At 35.7% G+C, this 21,186-nt stretch overlaps 1 protein-coding gene across 3 annotated transcripts in view; it reads left to right on the top strand.

Annotated features, from left to right (window-relative positions):
* LOC138696074 (protein IWS1 homolog) overlaps positions 1 to 21,186 on the top strand; it is a 71,100-nt gene that overhangs the window by 14,575 nt on the left and 35,339 nt on the right. For 2 of the 3 annotated variants that reach the window (XM_069820599.1, XM_069820600.1), the window contains exon 2: positions 17,782 to 17,985. In XM_069820599.1, coding sequence (XP_069676700.1) covers positions 17,782 to 17,985 — 204 coding nt within the window. Of the gene's footprint in view, positions 1 to 10,333; positions 10,901 to 17,781; positions 17,986 to 21,186 lie in introns of those variants that run through there. The other variant, XM_069820601.1, reaches the window with a different exon arrangement.

Genomic DNA, 21,186 nt, shown 5'->3' with positions numbered 1-21,186 from the left:
AAATTATTATTATTATTATTATTATTATTATTATTATTATTATTATTATTATTATTATTATTATGTCTGCATTACATCGCTAAACATTTTATGAATCTCTTAGTTTGTACCATTGCATCATGATATTTGGATATGAGGCACATGTGAAGCATGTATAACAAAATTTTCATTAAAACTGAGCAAGTATTTTGGAAAAGAGTGGGTTTTAGGTTTTTTGGTAATAATTTTCATTTTACTCATTTACTGTTTTACTAACACTAATGAAGATAAGTAAATTACATTTTTTTCAATCTTTTTATATAGTAAAATAATTGTTTGCCAGGATTTTTTTCTACAACACTTGGGTTAGCTTATATGATTTGTTAAGAAATAACGTTCCAATATTTATTTTTCTCTGCAACAATAAATTTTCTGCTAATTGAATAATATGATAGCTATGAAGAGTTACCTGACTTTGAAATAAAGCATATTGTCGTTGTTCCTGCAATAACTCCTATGTGACATATTTATTGATTTTCAGATTTTTGCTCTATTAAATAACTTAAATAGTTGGGAGACCGGAAGGAAAAATACCTTTAGGGAGGCCGAGACGTAGATGGGAGGATAATATTAAAATGGATTTGAGGGAGGTGGAGTATGATGATAGAGACTGGATTAATCTTGCACAGGATAGGGACTGCTGGCTGGCTTATGTGAGGGCGGCAATGAACCTTCGGGTTCCTTAAAAGCCATTTGTAAGTAAGTAAGTGATACAGCAAATAATAAAATCTCCTATATGTAATTATATTTCTTTGTTTCGAAAATGTATGGCTGCTATAGGATGAATAAATGTGTTTTTCCTGCCTACTGAACAATTTTATATTTTGCACATAGGAGTTATTGCAGGAACAACGATGATATGGAAATCTTTGTTGATATTATTAATTTTTAAGTCTACAGAATTCTCCGTTAAAGTTATTATTTTTTATTAACGCAGAAAAATTCCCTTCGACACTGGGGAGCTTCGGTGTAGCTCAATGATAGAGCATTCAATAGGTAGAACTGAAGGTCTTGAGTTCGATCGGACAATAAAATTAATTAAAAATTAAGTGAAGTGAAGAGTTAAATCATACTCACAGTAGTCGGAGACAAACAATATTACCATGTTAAACTGCAAGCTCCTTTTATATTTAAAAAGAAAAGAGTTGATTGTTGCTTGGTTGCTAATTATGATGTATACATATAACGTAGGTATACATAATATTACTACCAGTGGCGGCTCGTGAACTTGTGGTTTGGGGGAGCTGCAGTAGATTTTGGTACATACAAATTTCACTTCTTGATATCATTACTAATACGTAGGCTTCGTATTCCAGCTACTTAAAGACTGAAGTTAAAGAAACATAGGGTATTTAGTACGCCGAATACACGTAATGCAACGAAAAAGGATATAAACAAACAAGTCGTTGCTGCGTGTTCGTGGAGTACAGTCAACTCCCCGAAATTCTGAAGCTATACTAGTAAACACATGCTTGAACTGTGATGTTCATTTTCATTGTGATCTTTGCCGTGAATAATAACGTGCATTCGTAAGGTACGTAACTTGAACATATGAGGATGTCACCTGAAATTATTTGATATTGCAAAAAATTCTTTCAGTAGCACATGATGTTATTGGTGCATGATGTAGTAGAAGATATTCCTATTGTCTGATATTTTTTCGTGTTTCATTAGGATATTACATATGTCGCTCATCACTGAAAACTTACTAATCTGCACGTACTTTTCTAGAAATTCCATAAAATGTAGATTATATAATTTATTAATTGGGATGTTGACACTGAACATCATGGTAGGCTACACAAATCCATGCTAAACGTCGAGTTAATATCTTCATAATTTTCAGATTGTTATGGTGCTGGTTCTTTTGGATTACATTCAACACACTTTCTGCGCCCTTTGGTATTACAGTGTCTTTCATTGTACTGTTTTTGTCACGTTTACGTTCATTTTATACAGTTTATATGCAATGTTGTCTATATTTACAGTGAAAATATTAGTTCATATTATGTCCTGCAATATTACACGCTTGAGCGTCTTAGGGTGCGTTCACGTACAAAGCTGGTTTCTAGCGCTTGCAAGCACCTGTAAGCGCTTGCCAGCACGAGTAAAAGTCCACATTATTGTAACTGTGTCTGTTCACAGACAGAGCCTGTCTGGACATGCAAGCGCTTGTTGCAAGTGCCGACCGGCAAACAAGAATGAATGAAGCATTTATTTCCAGCGCTGGACGGCTCGTGGATAGCACTACGGACACTTGTTCGGTGCTTTTCTATTGTCATTGAAAATGGTGGATGTTGATGAATTAATATATCATATATTGCAAAGAAGAGCCATTTGGGATAAACGACTGAAAGTACATGCTAACAGGATTTTCGTTGGCAAATGTTGGAAGGAAATATCTTCTGAAATTAAAGCCGAAGATGAATTTTGATAGTTTTTATTGTAATTAATTATTGTTTTTATTGTAATTAAGTAATTTCTTCTATCTAAACATATTATTTTATGACAGTTACATTATAACAAATTATTTTATGAACAGTTTTAGCCTATGAAGTATAGGGGGTTGTTGGCAAAGTATGTCTTAAACATATCTCTGCTACTACGTTTGTGGGTCTTCCCAAAGGTTTCATTTTGTTTTTTGGTAAAGGGATGACTGTGGTTTCGGTTAAATGGTGCTGTATGCCTTCTTTATTAATGATTATGTTGTGCAACAGACTGGTACACTTGAATATGTCCTCCACAATATTTATCTCGGTTTCTATGGTAGTTCATAATAGTCTCCATTTAAAAAAAAAAGAATTCCAAAAGCACATTCAAATTCATTTTCTCATACGTGATAAACTTTTGTTGTACATTTCCTTAACTAAGAAAAGATTGATGAGATTAGGTAGAAGTGGGTAAGCATCATCACTGAGAAACACATACGGAGCTTTTACATTGGTACCAGATAGAAATGACGGACTAGGAATATCAAACTCTTTTCTTATCATTAATTTGAACATATCAGATGATTTAAGTGTATTCCGTCATTTTGCTTACCACAACCACCAACATCAATAATTACAAACCGGTAATTACCATCTGCTACCCCTTGTAAGACCATAGAGAAAAACTGTTTGAAATCTCCAAAAATTGTTCCTTTTTTGGGTACAGGGCTATGTAGAGACTGAAGATTGTTGATGGTACTCATCAAAGTTTCTTCTTTCACAGTTAATTTCATGTACACCCACTCTTTTTCTATACAATTTGAACTCTACTTTTTCAATCAAAAATAACTTTCCACTTGAAGAACTCATCTCACAACTGATAACGAGTAATAGCTCAACAGGAGCTTGTTTCCAGTTTTGTACATGAACCTTTCGGAACATGCAAGAGCTTGTAAACAAGCCACTGGCGACAAGTCGCTTGCTGCCAGCTTTGTACGTGAACGCACACTAAGGCATTTCACCTCTGCAATGAACCTTCAGTTAGCCACAAAGTTGTAGTTATTTAAATAATACGACTAGTAAGAGCAGTGATCGATAAGACTACTCACTATGACTGCGTCCGGTTTTGATTTTCTAGAGGAAGAGAGCAGAGGATGTGTAACTATTTTGTACACGAACATACCTGTACCAGCGCTGTGACGTCACATATACTTCGAATATACTGTACAACCTCATTCCAGTTTATAGGTAACTGGAATACGAAGCCTACCAGCAAGTATAGGACAGAAATAAATGCAGTACATATCGAAAAACCAAAACTTCCTGAGTTAATTGGAAGACTTCAATGGCATCATTTGCCATGATCGCTAAAAATCTAATACCATTGATTTCAGTCTGAATTTCAGATCGGCAGACACTCAACATGCAATCTGCCAGTTCATTCTGAATTGTTTTAGAATTACCTTTAAACACAGTGGCGTGTTCCAAATGAATTTGAGAAGCTCGTTTAGATTACTCACGAACTGTAGCAACTGACGAAATACACCAGGGTTCTTAGAATCGTTTTTTTCATCATGATCCCTAAGGAGAAATTCATATTGGCCACAAAATTTGATACAATCAATTTTTTTTAATAATTTCACGGTTTTTTCTCACTTAGTTATGTTTGAGAATGTTTGTTCTGTACGCTTCACTTAGTTGCGCAGAAATATTACTGCCTAACATAGACAATGAAACATTTTTTCAGGGGAGACTGCGAAGATTCGTGCTTTTTAATTTTTTAGGGGCAAATATCCTAAATCTGTCACACCATGCCTAGTCCATGCAGCATCACCACCGAAGAGGAGGCAAAGAAAACAAAATACAGAATTTTTTTGTTCACAGCCACCGTAACCACAAATGCCTAGCGTAAATTTCATTGTTAAACATCCTTACATATGCACTATTTCGGCTGGACGAAGCTTGAATAAGATTTAATTCGGGTAACGGACGACCCTTTAATTTCACATCAATCTTTTCCGCAAGGGAAAGTTGAGAAAAATAAAATTAATATTCTGTAATTCACAAACACTCATGCTTGCACATTTGCACTGGTTAAGTTACGGTACTAAGATGTCCCAACAAAGCAACACTCGGATATACTGATAGTCAACATTTTTGTGAAACTGTAAAAGAAGTCTCTTTCGTAGTTTACGTGCTATATCAAAAGGATTCTACTCGCGCAATCATTTTGAGTTAAGGCAAATATTAGGTTCTGCTGGAGGCTGGATATATACGTAATAATAGGCAAAAAAAATATATATATATTAATTTCGTTATACTAACTTGATAAGATTCTACAACAATAAGTATGTGAAGAGAAAATAAAAATGTTGCCATTTAGTTTCAAGGGAATGCAGAATCCATTTGATGTAGCATTATAATAGCGGTGTGGGAGGGGAGGAAAGATCTCCCCTTGTGGCTCTGCAAGCCATTGCACAGTGTTTCCAAGAGGCTCAAAAGCTGGCCAAAAATGATTTTTTCACTTTTAATTTTATGATGTTTGCAATATACCCCAACTATCTCCAAGGTCTGGCGGTCATAAAACAGCCACCCTCGTAGCAGGTCTAATTCTACGCAGTTGTATTCGAACCTTTGAAAGTAGTGCATGAAGTGTCGTTTTTGCTGTGTTGTGATTGTGTGTTTTTCAATTAGAATTTCAATTATTATTTTTTGTACTTCTATGGTTGATTTTCAGGTAAATGTTATTATGGATTGTTAGAGTTATGTTTCTGAATTAAGAATACGTTATTATTATAATGATTAAGTATATTATGCTTCGCTGAGGAATCATAATCATATTATGTAAAATTTTATTTTGTGATTCCTTAAGTTCCGTCTTTATGCAGACCAGCAAAAATTGCCTCACGTTGCCCCGTGTTATTTCCTTGACCAACGTGTAGCCTGACATGTTTACTTGATGATCTTGAAAGGTAAAATTGCCCATATTTGCCCCTTTTGATAAAATTTAGATAAATATATGTATTGGCGTACTTCAAATTAATCGTCTAAAATACGAATATTCTCAGTATCAGTTAATTTCTTCTCTACAGCAAAACTATGTACAATTTGGCTATCAAATAGTTATAAAAGTAAAAAGTAACAAATTTTTAGTCACTTATTTTGGTTTCAGAATGGAGTACCGTTGCAAAAGGAAATAATTGTTTGATACTTTACAGAAGGAAAAAAGTGGTCGTAAGAAACAGAAAGACGTAGTATTGCAGTTTCTTATTACAAAAATTGGTCTAGAAGTCTCCCATGATCAAATTAAATTGTTAGAAAGACATGTTTCTCGTTTTTGCATTAATTTGTTTCGCAGAATCGATCAATCTAACAGGATGAGTGTTTGATTAAAAAAAAAAAACGAGCAGTGTTAGATAAAGAGTTTGTATGTGATTTAAATGCTATAAAACCTACTCTACAGAAAAGAGGAGGACCAGAGGCAAAGTTTGGAGAGAGCAGTAGTAGGTCTAAGCGTAGAAAAACTCAAAATGTAAGAAAATCTGCAGAGATTGCGAAAAATTTAACATTTGCTGCAAAAATAAAGTAAGTGCAGAAATAACCGGCATTGACAGGAATCTCATCCACAGATGTGGAATTATACTTAAAACCATATCCTGTGGATCTGAAATAAACACAAATGAATTTGAAAAATATGCAACTGAGTCTGCCAGATTATTTGTCTCACTATACTCTTGGTATCCCATGCCTGTCACTGTACATAAAATACACATTCATGGTTCGACTATTATTTCCGAGGCATTACTTCCAATTGAATGGTGAATTTACAAAACGACTTATGTCCCTAGAGGTAGTTTTGAGAAAATTAAAGAAAACTGTTTTTGACTTCGCTGAACCATATATTGTTACAATATTATTTTTTATATGTAAGATATATGTAAGAGAAAAATTTTTAGTATAAAAATTCATACTTTTGTACTCTTCTTCAGGTTGTAAAAAATTTAATTATCTTCAGGACTTAAGTTGTTCTGCAAATTAACTTCAATTCTGCATCATAATTATTAGGTTATTGTCACATAAACATGTTTAACTAAATGTATTTAGCCTATACCAAAATCATAAAATAACCTTATTGCAATTGTTGAACAACATTATTTTGAACAATTTTTTAATCACAAGAGCACAGACCTCTGATGGAGAAAAGTTTGATGTTGAAGAAATGTTTCTGAGCACTTATTGCCATTAAGAATTTGATTAGTAGGCTGTTCTTATTTTGTCCAGGACAACTGTTGCAGAACAACCACAGTTCTTTAATATACTGGATGTGACATAGTTATCGAAGTAGTGTGCAGGAGAAAATTACATACCTCATTAAGACGTTTCTAGGCCTGTCCCTCATGGTAGACACAAAAGGAAATTTCACTAGTTTTCATGCTGTGCACAGAGAAAACTGAGACTGTGAGCTGGCGATAGTAGTACATATCCTGAACTGGTGTTAGGCAAGCTACATTTTTCATGTAGTCAAATGTGACAGCAAGAAAACCCTCTCTCTCTAGATACTTAACTTGGCTCCATTTTGCAATATTTTTTACTTCAGCTACAAGTTCAGCACGATTACTGAACATATTGCTTTTCATTTTCATGCTCTGTTTTTCAAACGCAGTAAATTTTCTCAACTGAAGAATTACCAATGACAACAGACAAAAAACATTTTGTCAGCTAATTGTATAATTAAAATTACATATTATGTAAGTTTCTTCAGTACTTGACAGGCAAAACAACTTAAGACCAGGACTAAATTCGTTTTACCCCTTAACCAAACATTCTGCTGCTAAGGAAAACTATACAAAAGTCGTGGATTAAAGTCATTCTGTTACTAAACGATGACCCTTGCACATAGTAACATAATCATGCTCTCAACTCAAAACTCCCAAAATGTGTACTTAAGTCGTTTCGCAAATTTATCATTCAATTGGACAAATGTAGGAAGAAGCACAAGAAGCAAGGTATAAACACCTTAAGCAATTTCGTGAACTGTATGCCAGAAAGATTTCAAGAGAGGCCACTAATCGGGATATATTCAATCGACTCCTTGCCACCTCTGATCCTTTTATAACATACTTCCGCCAAGAGAACCGAACAAAATACAAGAAAAGGACACTACATGTGGAAGTCATAAATCTATTGAGTTCTGAAACAAACTAGGGACGGCTCAGGCCTACTGCAAGCCCTGTCACAACTTTCGGAGGGGAGGACAGTACCAATACTAGTAATAGTGATCAATGAACATTCGTTACCCTACTAAAGTGCTAAAGTGTTTCTGATTCTGTATTGTGTACGTGCTCACTTAGAATTTATTATTTATTAAGTGCCTCCGTAATAAATATAATAAACAGTGTAGTTACTTTAACGTGTAACAACATTAAAAAGTTACTATTAAACAGTCTAGAACATAATCGTAAAATGTTTGTAATAACTTAATGCACAGATTAATTCAATCAATACTAATATATATATATATATATATATATATATAAAGTGTTAAATTAAGCGCCTTTATTATGGACGAAAAAAAACTGGGTCTACCACTTCACTGTTCAAGTATACCCAGCAGAACGCGAGCCATCAGTTGAGAAACATTGTCCCAAGATAAGCCAGTAGATCTGATATATTGTTAGTTAATATGATATTATCTTTCAGTTGGTACCAAAAATTGGTAAAAAAAAGTGTTAAAGTGCCTTTTAGTATTTTTGGCCAGCTTGTATGCCTCTAGGAAACACTGTGCATTGCAGCGAAATATGGATTATAAACAGCGGCAGTTTTCCTCTGCCTCCCTTCACTTCTCTACCCTCCCTGACCGTGCAAGACACACTCAAACGTCTTTGCACTCACTATGAGCTGTCCCACCCTGCTCAATAGAGAGTTTGTCGAAATGTCTGACTTTGAGTTTATGCTGTTGAAGAAAAAACAGATATTAGATAAAAAGAAAGAGAAAATATATCGCCATGAACGATAACGGCGATATTATTGTACAGCTGCTGGCTGACATGAGACATGCTTCACAGATGATTGTGAAGGAGTTCATTTGCGCACACAATTAATTTTATTAGCTAGTGACTTTCATTCGAAATTTTTTAAACCTCCAATTTTACTTACTTATATTTTCACAAAATTACAATAACTTATTTTTAAGTGTCCTAATGAAATTTAAAATGTTTACATGTAAATGCGCAATAACATTTTTATAAGCTTACTTTTAATAGAGACTGATTGCAATGTACGGCTATTAGTGTCACACTTGTGTGATCATATCTTGCACAGAAATCAGTCACAAATGTTTGAAATAGATTCGGAATTTCACTAAATAGATTCTATATTCGCAAATCCATTCAGATGTATTCCTTTAAACTAGGATTTTTCTTAAAAGCAGGAATCAGTAACATGGTTTATATGATAGTTTTGCCAAGACTTCTGAATTCATTTCTTAAAACGAGGTTTTAGTGTAGGTAGAAGTACAAGTAAATATAATATGCAGTTGAAACCCGCTTTTACACATTTGGAGGCCAGAAAAGAAAATGGTTTAAAATAAGAGAGATGGTATACAATATATCATTGAAATTGTGGATGTATTGCAGAACCAGAAGTTTCTGTAACCAGTCACGTGGCTTATTAGATCATATAGACGGAACACACGCAACAATCCAGCAAATTAAAAATGTGTTTGAAAATCACAATGGAAATTCTTAATTCAAAATATAAAAAAAACCTATGTATAAAAACAACGAAGAAATAACTTGACCAGTTGGCCATAATTAGAAATTAGCAGACTTTGACAATTTGTAAACCAAAAGAACATCAGACATTGACTTAATAACCATAAATGAAAAAATATGGTTTATTTAACGATGCTCGCAACTGTAGAGGTTATATCAGCGTCGCCGGTATGTTGGAATTTTTCCGCAGGAGTTCTTTTACATGCCAGTAAATCTACTGACATGAGCCTGTCGCATTTAAACACACTTAAATGCTTGGACCTGGGCCGGGATCGAACCCACATCCTCGAGTATAGAAGGCCAGCGCTATACCAAATACTCTACCAAGGCCGACACTATAAATTATGTTTTCTTATAATTTATTTTGTCACAACAATTTATTATTATTATTATTATTATTATTATTATTATTATTATTATTATCATCATCATCATCATCATCGTCGTCGTCGTCCTTGCAGGTATTAGGCCTAGTGGCCTGTTACGATCTCCGTCCATCTTTTCAGGGGGCGTCCCAAAGATCGTCTTCCATGTGGTATATAGCGGAGAATTTGTCTTGGGAGTCTGGAACGGTCCATTCTATTGACATGGTTAAGCCATTTTTGTCTATTGTGGTTGAGATGTTCATAAATAGGTGTAATTTTCCTTTCTCCATTTCTCTCTATTTTCCCATGTCCCATCTTCCAAACTCATTTCTCTCATCGTTCTAATTATTCCTTCTGTTCATGTCAGATTTGATCATTCCCTCTTTCTTTTTCCCGTTGGAATCCAATCTTACACTTTCTTCTGCAGTCTGTCTTCTATCATTCTTTTCATATGACCAAACCATCTTAATTGTATTGTTTTAATACAGTCTACAAGGATCCTTGTACTTTCATTTTTTTCTCTTAATTTCATTTAATCTAATACTGTAGGAAGATAACCCTATTATACACCGTGTAGCAGTTTATAGTCGTTACATTATCACTCAGATGAGGTGTAGAAAGTTGTTTGTAGGCTCAAATGAAAGAGGAAGGAAGACAGTTTTAGTTGCATGCATGCGCAGATAGCTTTCCTTTGTTTTGTTTCCTTGGCAGCGATAATAACAAAGAAGGCGACTCCTCAAGAGAAAGCGTTTTGTGTTTTGAAGTTTGAGAGTTGTAAATCGGTTATAACAGTTGAACGTGTGTTTCGTAGGCAGTTTAATCGTGATCCCCAAATATCAACAACATCCGTTAATGGCATAACCAGTTGGCAACGACCGGTTGTCTGTGTAAAGCTAAAAGTGTAGGGCGACCAAGAGTATCTGAGGAGAATGTTCAGTGAGTTCGGGACACTTTCTTACGTAGTTTTAAAACGTCAGTTAGGAAAGTTAGTCGTGAACTTGCAATGCCAGTGATGGCAGTATGGAAGGTCTTCAGAAGACGCTTACATTTGCGTCCCTACCGTTTACAATTGTTACAGGCTTTAAAGCCTACTGACTACGCTGTGCACTTGAAATGTTTCAATTGGAAAATGATGACGTTCTTAATTGTGTTGTGTTAATTGATGAATCAACATTTCATCTTAGTGGAAAGGTTAACCTGCTAACCTGCCCTAGTTGAGAGACAGGATTCGAGAAGCTGTTGCTGCCATCACTCCAGACATGCTGATTAAAGTATGGGAGGAATTAGCCTACAGGTTAGATGTGTGTCGTGTAACAAACGGGGGTCACATTGAACATTTATGAACTTATAATGTAAACTGGAGGGTCATTCCACAGTAAGAGTTTTGTTAGTCACAGGACATTCAGAATGTCATATATCTAAAAGTAATAAATATATTCATGTCCCGTTTTTTTAGCTTTATATAGATCAAAATCTGCTACTAATTTCATTTTAGTTCAATGCAGTATTATTGTTATTTACTGAGTAAACAATAATAAAATGCAGCGTTAGTCACAGGACCAAGAAATGTTGACATAATATGAAGATCATTTTCAATCCTCTAATTCACAGCAGTCATAAGGAGGATAGGACTGCAATCTTAATGTGCAAGAGTACTGTAATTGCAAAACAAAATGAGACATCATTCATTAATTTATTACTCTTTGTTAAAATATTAGGGGAGGAAATTTGGAATGAAGTCACGTTAGTCACAGGACATGGGCCATGTTAGTTACAGGACATATTCGTCCACCAATGTAAATGAAGCCACCAAATGATCTGTATACGTTTATTTACCGAATGAAAATGACAACCTAGGGCCAATTATTTAATTTGTCACATCCAATTAAAAATTCAGATTTATAGTGACCACAATTATCTTGGACGGGTTTAGGCACAGATCTCGTATTTTATCTCTGCCTCTGTGCAACGTCATATTTGCGCTGGGGAGGTAAGGCGATGGGAGGATAGATGTAATGCTTTTCAATAAGCTGACGTCCACGTTGTAAGATAATCCATTTGAAATTTAACGGCCACTGACCGGCAGAGATATAATCCGAGATCTGTACTTTCTTAATAACTGTGTCTAAATCAACCACAATTCTGTCTTCATACTCTGGATGACAGAATATTTGTTTCTTGCTCGGTCTGTCATTCTATAGCAAATAACTTCAAGTTTTCCCTCTTGTGTCACATTTTTATGGTTTGGCCAAGGCACAATTTCATGCACCATGGTACTAAAACAAAACTCCCTATTGTGTAAGTTCCTCCAAATTCGGATTCATTTACAAGGTGGTGTTCTTCTACTTTCAAGTTACCTATCATTAACCACACTTTCCTGAAATGAAATACAAAACTACAAATAATTAGTCAGTTGCACTTACTAGGCCTACTACTAGACTACCTGACTAGTTAAGAACTGAGCTGCAAGTTATGTTGGTTTCATTTCAAACTTAGTCGTAAACTTACCTGTTTATCCTCAATTTTTTTATCTGGAAGGTCATATTGTGTATTTTCAATGAATACTGAATTCTGTGCAAATTCAAGAACAACAGGAGACTGCCCAGGTCTGATGTAATGGAGTGCTCATGTATCTCGAACAATTCTTATTCCCATACTTTCCCTTTTCCTTTTATATGGTTTCTCCAGATACATTCATTCATAGTTTTCTGCCCAAGGGCAGGTCTTTCACTGCAAACCCAGCATTCCCCAATACTTCCTATTTTCTGCCTTTCTCTTAGTCTCTGCACATGATTCATATATCTTAATGTATCCAGATGCAGATATACAGTGAAATCTCTCATTTACGGACATCGAAGGGCCGTAACAATCTGTCCGCATCTGGGAGGTGTCCTTTATTGGGAGGGAGGCTCCCCAACCTAACAGTAAATTTATAATATGCATTATGTATCCCTTCACGCTTTAAATGAAATGTATTACTGTAGTTTAATTCTTAATACAGTATACTGTACTACAGTACTAAAGTAATTCTTTGCAACTTTGAACTACAGTAGATAAAACTGAAAAAGGAAAATACAGTACTGTGCCATGCAATTTTATTCTAGCTCTACAGTTATGCAGTACTGTAATTTACAGTTTCCAACTTAACCTTTACGTCCAGGTGCCATGTCTCTCGAAAGAGAACAACTGATTGAAGTGAAGAGAATAATCCTACTAACCCTGTCATGTGTCGAATACAATTTCACGATCGCGGAAACCCTGGACCCATCAGACAGGTTAAATTTTATGACTTTGTTTATCCACCCGCTTCCAGCAAACAAGGGATATCCAGCTGGGCAAGCGGTAGCCTACGAGACCCTTATGTTATGTTTCATGTTAAGAAATTTCTGTACAGTTCTCAAAACTAAATTTTCCATTTTTGTAACACATTAGGTCTTGAAGTCCAAGTTCTGTCCGCAGTCAGGAGGTAAAGCAAGCTTTAGGACTGTGAAACAGCAGTCCGTGTCCGTGTCTGAGTGTGTCCGTAAACGAGAGTTTAATTTAGCATTATTTCTATATTATTTCAGTTCGGACATAAAAATCTGTCCGTATATGAGGAGTGTCCGTATCTTGGGGGTGTCCGTAAGGAGAGGTTTCACTGTACTTTGCTCCAGAATATGACGGTCTCTCTTCCTGGAATTGATAAACTCTTATGAACCCCATCCTCTCTTCAATCCTTAGGCATGTGAAAGAAATACAATATGACGACTTCAACAACTGGCAAGTCAGCTAAGTGTTTATCACTTGCACCTTCCTACAGTTAAGTGGTGAAGGATGTGACTGTGTGAGGGAAGGCCGCCATGTTTTGGAGCAAAGTACAGTGCTACAATTTTGGATTCCAAGTCTCCACCAGCTACTACAGCAAATTTTTCTGCAGTATTTACTACAGCTTGCCCTCTCAAAACTTTCAGCCACACCATCCTTTTCACTTCTGCATCAACTCCATCTACTACGCCCTTGTCATGGGCAATCTCAAAGTAGCTCGAATTTGCTAGGAAGCCTTAATGACCCTCGTTGGCTTACTTAGGGTCACAATCAAACCTAACCAAAAAATATGATACATCGCAATTAACAAATTAGGCCTACACCAAAATAAAAGGAATCAGTCACTGCACTCACACACCTACTGGCACTTACGCCAGAAATACTGTCATATATGTAAATATACGTTTATTATTATTATTATTATTATTATTATTATTATTATTATTTATGTACAATGGTTGGAGAGGACATCCTGCGCGTATAAGACCCTAAAACGGCCTCTGGCTCAAAGCCAGAAATGTCAATAAACAAAATAAACAACAACATATAAATTCAATTCTCTTAAGTAATTCTTCCTGACAATTTATTTAAGGTATATGTCCTGTGATTAACAACCTAGTGCATGAATTTTCAAAATGATTTCATATTTATAAATTTAAACTTATCTGAATACTAATTCAGCACCAAGGAGCCATGTTGAAAGCCTGTCATTGAATGCAATATTGTCACCATAGGCAACTCCAGGGTTGCCAGATGCAAAGTTAAAATTTAAAAATGTTAGTTAGGACACCATGGCTACTGGCAAACATAAAAGATAATTTCTAATAGTGTGTGCAGGTTTGAATACATTTTATATTATTCTATACCCTAAAGCCATTATGCCAAATTATGTTACTTGTGACTTTGAAAAACAGACCTGAAAAAATAGACCTGTGACTAACGTGAAATTGCTGACTGCCATAAGTATAATCATGAAAATAGTGGTGAACCGAAAGGAAACAGCTGTTATGATTCGCCTATCTTCAAACTACATGAAATAAACTTTCAAGTGACATATAACAAGAAACTATAAGATGATTTTTTTTTTCACTGCAAAGTGATCACTTATTGTGGAATGACCCATTATTCTTTCATTTAACATGAGTTTCGTTATTGTCATAGTTAGTTGAAATCAGTGGCGGCTCGTGACTTTTTAAATGTATGTGCTACAACAACAACAACAACAATAATAATAATAATAATAATAATAATAATAATAATAATAATAATAATAATAGCAATCATTCTAATAACCAAAATTAAAGTCCATTCTCCTTCCTGTTGGCGAACTTTTCTATCATCTTAGTATTGAAAAATGTTATGTTTTATTTAACGACGCTCGCAACTGCCGAGGCTATATCAGTGTCACCAGTGTGCCGGAATTTTGTCCCGCAGGAGTTCTTTTACATGCCAGTAAATCTACTGACATGTGCCTGTTGCATTTAAGCACACTTAAATGCCATCGACCTGGATATACTTAATATGTCTAATTTTATGAACCAAAATAATTGAAAATGATGGGTAAAAACCACATTTGTAATAGAAAAAATAAATATTTTATATTTAAATACATTTTTTAATAAATATGGAGTTTTAGGTACTAAATGCGTAAGTTGGCTATTCTGTTCTGGCTACTCTTTGGTGAGCACAGAAGGGACAGTTTGAACTTTGATGAGGTTTTCGGTGCTTGCGGGGAAGTGAAAAGCAAGGTTCGTGGACGGTCGGTCGCTGTCGCTCTCACAGGTCACCGGTGAGCAATCCGAGGCCATCACGGTGTTCCGAATTCCACCGATGACGTCATTGATGCTCCACCGGTGTCGCACCGATGCCATCAACTTGCAGAGGTGGTGGAAGGCTCCATCAGCCGCCATCAGTGAATCTGATTGGTTCTTGTATAGGGCGGGAATTAGCAGACGAATGACATCGTGCACTGTTGTGTCATGGCGGTGTGTTCTGCTTTAGTTCTGCTGTATTGTTTGTAATGAGCAGAACGTAAAAACAATATATTAATGGCTTATGAGCGAACATATCAACGGACCAGTTATTACTACCGATTCAAGAAATAAGTTGTTTATGATCTCTTTTATTTGAACGAGATGGCAGTACGGAAATTTCGCAAAATTTTGCTAGCGTAGCACAGATAACCACTTACACGGTCGCCATGACAGCATCGATTCTTCCAACAGTTTTGTTCCTTATTTTCGTTGCAACGTGACGTCATTGATGCCACCGGACCGGTGAGATTCGGAATACGCTGTTCATAACAGCCTTTAAAGAGAAAGTGAATGCGTTGTAAATCTGTGACGTCACCATGGGGAGACACTTCAATACTTCACCATGGATAAATATATAATTATCCATGACTTCACTGTCAACCCCTCGGCTTGCGCTGTCTTTGTTAGTACTTATTGGAATTAGAAAACGCGGGCTATGTTTGTGATTTTGTATAGACCTTAATAGTGTGCTGTTTATAATAGGCCTATTATGTTACTATTAAATGCCAAATTGTGCGGTGAGCAAGTGTCATAATTACAGCAGGAAAACTAAGGGCTCGAGTGTTATTTATCATACGTTTCCCTCTGTTCCCTAGCTCCGAATGATTTGTAGTAAGTGTTATCGAAAAGATGAATTTAATCTTGAAACTGCGCGTATTTGTTCCGAACATTTCACATCTGATTCCTATGAGCGTGATTTGAAAGCCGAGCTTTTAAGCATACCAGCAAAGAAAAAATTGATATCAAACGCCCAACCATCGCTGAATTTACCAGTGTGCTATGTGAAAAACAGTGAGATAAAGAGTGCTAGAAGTTAACGTGCAGAAAAAAAGTTTTGTCTGAGGTACCGGTAAGTGAACCATTAGATGCAAAAACAACAGTGCGGCAGGACGATCCATTGGGTGTGTTATCTTTCGTCTGTTCATTAGAAAATGAGGGGCTGGAACTCAAGAAAGAAAATGAAGAACTACGTATAGAAAATGAAAAACTTAAATTAGACATTGAAAAGTTAGAGTCTAAATTAAAAGCATTACAAACAAAATATAAAAAGCAAGCATATTTTAGGGTAAATCAAAATTCACAACGACAAAGAAAGTGTTTAAATCGCTTAGTAAATGGAAAAGTAAACATTTATTAGCTAAAGTGTTCACTGCAGGGCAAATAAAAATGCTTATTAGAGGGAAAAGAAAGCAAAGATGGGAAGAACAACACATAATTCGGCATTAGCTCAGCGAGCAATTAGTGATAAACTGTACAATCATTTGAGATCACAGGTGGGAATTCCTCTACCAAGCGTTGCTACCCTGCAGCGTCGGACAAAAAAATTGCCCTTTTCTCCTGGTATTCTTACACCGGTACTGAACATTTTAAAAGAGCAGGGGCTGTCTTTGAGCGAAATGAGTAAGTTATCAGTGTTACTATTTGATGAGATGAATGTCAATGGTGTAATTTGTTACGATCAAGGGAACGATTCAAATCGTAATGATCCGAGGATTGACGGGTGAGTGGAAGCAGCCTATCTATTATGATTTCGACAAAACAATGAACCGAGAGCTACTGTTCGAAATTATAACAGAAATTGAAGTGGCAGGTTTCAGAGTAGTTGCAATTGTTTCTGATCTGAGTGGCGGCAATAGAAGACTGTGAAATGAGTTGCAAATAAATGCAATTCAAACCTGCTTTTCAAATCCTGCTTCCGACGAAAATATTTGGATTTTTGCAGATTTGCCCCACCTGATTAAGTTATTAAAAAACCATTTTATTGACAGTGGGTTTCAGTTGAATGACACAATTATAGAAAAAAGTGTAATCCGATTCTTCGGAGTTGCAACTATTCCCGAAATTACATTGGGGTCACATTACTGTGCAAGAGAATGATACGCAAAGAGTTGCACCGGTCATGGAACTTTTTTCGCATCACACTGCTGCTCTGATTAAATATTTGGTACCCATAAGTGAAGAAGTTAATGCATTTTTTCAACTCGTAAATGACTTCACAGATGTAATGAACTCGGAAATTCCGAAAGATCCTACACACAATAAAAACTAGACTGTCTTGATATTCAACTTCAACACAGTCCTCAGCTTTCAGCATGTAATGTAATGGTACCTGCTGATACAAAAAAAAAAAATAGAAAATGGGTATTAATTAAGCTGAAATTAATCAGAACGATGTAGTGACTTAGTTCTTAAGTACTTACCATTGAAAGCCAACCAGTCAAATAACATAGGTAGGCCTACTTATATTCAGTCTTCTTGAAGATAATTTCTGCAAGTAATATTTAAGAGAATTTGTTGTGTAGCCAACAGTATGTCTGTAGTTGCAATTCTATTGCAGCAAGATCGGTGTCTGAACGAGCTGCAGATGCCTGCTATGAACAAGATTGCAATGCTCCCCAGAGTGATGTCCCAGCTGAGGAAGCACAACTTGAAGCACACGTTCATTGAACACAGCGTGTTGTCTGTCTGGTTAGCACCCACGCCTGACCTCAGCATGCTCAGCCTCAAGATGAGAGATAACCTCCTCAAGCTGCTCTGGGAGGTAAGTCAGTCCTGTACCCTTCATAGTGTATACACTCAAAAAAACAAAAAAATTACCGACTGTGTTTTCTGATGGTACAGTTACCCACATTAATTCAACCCGAATATAAGTTACATTAACACAATTAAAAGTAATCCTGATGTTATGCACAGTAATCAAGATTTAGAATGGTCAGAAGCTACATTTATACCTGTAAATGCGTATTGATCTAAAAATTGATATTAGAGAGAATATTAGTATAGGGGTGAAGCCACAGTATTTCTGTTCAGAAGAGACCAGACATAAAATGAGTGAAAGACAAATGTGTGTGTGTATCTAATGCTCTGGATTTAACAATGAAGTCATCATCCTTCTTGCTTCCCAATGTTTTGATGGAAGGTTCACAAATGTCCTAAGAGTTTCACAATTAGCCAGGTGCTCCGTCTCCATGTCCTCTTCTCTGATGCACAGTAAGCATTTAGGTGAATTCAGCACTCCAATGTGATGGAAGTGTTTGCTTTAGGATGCAACATTTTCAGGAGCTGATTTTAACCATTTTATTGAAGGACAACATGTTTTTAAGAGTTGGCGGTTGTATTGTCCTTTCTCAACCCCCTATATGAAAGGAGGACCACACCTGTCTTTGGTCAGCAGATCCTTCGGACCTAGCCGGGAGGGCTTACTTGAGTCCACCGACCGTTTCCACCTCTGCCTCCTGTGGGATGCATCTCTATATCATGGCAGGCTAGCATAGGTACCTCTTGGTCCGCGGGAGATATTTAATTTCTCTCCTACCACTTATTTCTGAGAGGCATTCCCCGATCCGCCACCTGGGAACGCACCCTCTAGGGGTTACAGGTTCTCCCAAGGGAATTGTGTAATACATTATTTTAAAGCTTGAAATCTCTATTACTTAGATCCAGGGATAATTTTGCAAAAATGTACAGAATTTTTAAAAGGAGCTTGAAAATGTTTCAAGTGGTGTAATTTTGTGTTACGTATGGGACAAAGTTTAAAAAGGCTTAAAGTTTAAATAATTTATTTGAAATATTTCTACCTATGTTTTCAAAGATATGTACTTAAAAGTCTTTCATATCATGTATTTAAAAGATTTATCCAGTTTAAAAGTTAGTGGTATTCTGGTAAAAATGAAGACGATGTCCCATATGTAACAAATTAATCGACATTTTTAAACTTTGTGCCTTGTTATCAATGCAGAAAATTTTTATTTTTTATTTTTTAAAGTATTGTGTTATATTGTAACTGAAAATACATTAACATAAAAAATGTGGGATATGAATTAGGCATTAAATTTTATTTTAAAATCTGTTACTAATGGGACTGTTTCCTTAGATATTAAGGAAATTCCATTTTAGGGAGATATATGTTCTGTAACATTTGAGAATTTTTCAGGTAGTCAGGTTGCCAGCAATATGGAGGAAAAGCCAACCTCTATTATGGCTTTGGTATACATGATAGCAACATATAATTAGTAGCCCATTACATAAAAAAAACTTGATTTAACTAAAAAGATAAGTTTCATTATAGACAGACAGACAGACAGACAGACAGACAGACAGACAGAGAGACAGACAGACAGACAGACAGACAGACAGACAGACAGATAGATAGATAGATATTAGCCTTAGGAAATACAATGATTTCATGGCATCGTCAGAGTGAATACATAATAAATATGCGGTTACATACATGTTATTCCGACATACAAGATGTCTACAATAATATACAATCAACACATTCAGTAATGAAGTCAATTCTCCACAGTTTTCTCCAGACCATTACTTGTACAAGGTTCTTGGTTTCCTTATCTTCTTGGGCAGTCTCACCCCAGACATGAATCAGACAGAAAAGAACAGCAGTAAACACAAAAGGAGATACTAACGACTGTAAGCTAAATTTGGAGTGCTAAACTAAGATACTCATTGACAGTAAAAGGCATGTGGGAAAGTAAAATATGCTTCACTGACTTTTTAAATCTAGCATAGTTAAGGGCTTTAGTTTCAACAGGGAGTTTGTTGTAAAGTCTTATCCCTGTATGTGACAAGCTATTGAGACTTTTGGATAACCTATGATGATTAAAATGTAAATTATTGCATGTTCTTGTGCTGTAGTTGTGATAATCAGAGTTTATTTTAAAACTATCATAATTTTGGTGGATGAAACAGACTGTTTCAAGAATGTAAATACAAGGTAGGGACAAAATATCAAACTCTTTGAATATTTTTTTACTATCCGAGCGAATAGGTACTTTCTTTATAATTTTCAATATTCTCTTTTGCAGTCTAAACACTTGTGCAAGTTTTGATGACGACCCCCAGATAATTATCCCATATGATAATACAGAGTGAACATAGCCAAAGTAAACCGCTCTAAGTAGTTCCTTGGGAGTTATATTGGTTAGGACACGGAAAGCATAACACAAACGACTTAGTTTATCAGTTAAGAATTGAATATGACTTTCCCACGTGAGGTTGGAATCAATCCATATCCCTAAAAATTTTGTACAATCGACGTCCTTTATTCCAGTATTATTAAGTAGTATTTCAATGGAGTCATGTAGTTGTTTCTGACTGAAATACATACAAACGGTTTTACTGACATTCAGTTTTAGTCTATTGCTAGCTAACCACTGTTCTAGTTGTCTTGAGGTTTCATTTATTTTCTCCTGTAAATTATTTTTATCAAGAGCATTGAAAACAATATTGGTGTCATCTGCAAAGAGAACGGTTTTAGCTTGTGTTATCCTTGAGGGAAGGTCGTTTATATACAGGAGAAATAGAATTGGGCCAAGTATGGAACCCTGAGGCACCCCGCTTTTCATGATAGTGGGATATGATTTCATTGAGCCTATTTCAACAAATTGTTGCCTTGCACTTAGGTAAGAAACAAACCAACTTTTAGCTAACCCCCTTATGCCAAACCATTGTAGTTTCTGGATCAGTATCATGTGGTCAACTGTGTCAAATGCTTTGCTCAGGTCCAGGAATAGCCCAACTGTTTGATTCTTGTTGTCTTTTGAATTTAGAATAAATTCCGTGAAAGTGAATATGGCGTTATTAATTCCTTTGCCTTTTTGAAATCCAAATTGAGCATTAGATAGTGCACCATTGCAATCTAAAAACCGAACTAATCTGTTATACATAACTTTTTCAAGGATTTTGGAGAATGTAGATAATAGAGATATCGGCCTATAGTTGTTAA

This window comes from Periplaneta americana, chromosome 3 (assembly GCF_040183065.1).
Source record: "Periplaneta americana isolate PAMFEO1 chromosome 3, P.americana_PAMFEO1_priV1, whole genome shotgun sequence".
Lineage (NCBI taxonomy): Eukaryota > Metazoa > Arthropoda > Insecta > Blattodea > Blattidae > Periplaneta > Periplaneta americana.
Note: the sequence above shows the minus strand (reverse complement) of the source record. Positions and strands in the feature narration are given on the sequence as shown.